The 815-nt window shown below is 60.2% G+C and overlaps 1 protein-coding gene across 1 annotated transcript in view; it reads right to left on the minus strand.

Moving 5' to 3' along the window:
- GPR6 (G protein-coupled receptor 6) overlaps nucleotides 1–815 on the minus strand; it is a 93112-nt gene that overhangs the window by 86680 nt on the left and 5617 nt on the right. The window contains exons 2-3 of the mRNA XM_011970655.1: nucleotides 407–582; nucleotides 15–110 (exon numbers count right to left, since the gene is read on the minus strand). Of these exons, the coding sequence (XP_011826045.1) occupies nucleotides 15–110; nucleotides 407–582 (272 nt within the window). The remainder of the gene's footprint in view (nucleotides 1–14; nucleotides 111–406; nucleotides 583–815) is intronic.

Raw genomic sequence — 815 nt, forward strand, 5'->3', positions numbered from 1 at the left:
GGCCCCCCTGTTGCTGTGGCCGCCGCCGCCGCTCCTTCGGCCGCCACTACCACCACCTGGGAGTCGTTGAGCGAGGCGGCGCTCGCGTTCATTGCGGCCGGATTTGCACCCTGCATAGGGAGGGAGTGCAGGCGTCAGGTGTACCCTTCAGGCTGCCAGGAAACTTTCCCACTCATAGGGCCTCCTCTCGCATTGCACCACTTGAGTTGTCCACCCCACCCTGGGACCCCAGAGCAAATCGGGGAATCATGGGTTAAGTGAGATCCCAAAATAAATACCTGTTGAGTAAGTGAGTGAAATACCCACGCGGACTTCTGAGTTTTTGCACAGATATACACCAGGACAACATGCACTCACATGCACACGGATCAATTCTCCAAGGATGCCTGTATTTGCACACGCATACGAGTGCACCAGCTAGGAGTGTCATCCTGGGAGAGTCCCGCTCGGGTTGTGGCGGCGCGACCAGGACATCTCCAGGGAGCTTGGCAGCGGATACGCTGTCCGTGGTGCTGAAAGCGAAGTTTCTGCCCTTGCGAAGCTTGGAGCGCCCTGGAGCCCAGAGACCCCTGCGAAAGGGGTCTGGGAGGAGAGACTGGGGTGTGTGTATGGGGGGAGTGGAGGGTCGGAGTCAAGCTTGGCTCCATTTCTCCTCTTCTGGAAAGACCCGTCCCCTGGCTATCCTTCTCCCCACATCCTCAAAGTTCCCTGGGGAACTCGGCCGCTCACCTGGGGCGTCAGGACTTCTGGAAGTCGCTGGTCATGGGCGCTGAGGCGGGGCGCCGGGCTGAGCTCCCTGCGCGGACTGAGCAGCT

This window comes from Mandrillus leucophaeus, unplaced genomic scaffold (assembly GCF_000951045.1).
Source record: "Mandrillus leucophaeus isolate KB7577 unplaced genomic scaffold, Mleu.le_1.0 Scaffold96, whole genome shotgun sequence".
Classification (NCBI taxonomy): Eukaryota; Metazoa; Chordata; class Mammalia; order Primates; family Cercopithecidae; genus Mandrillus; species Mandrillus leucophaeus.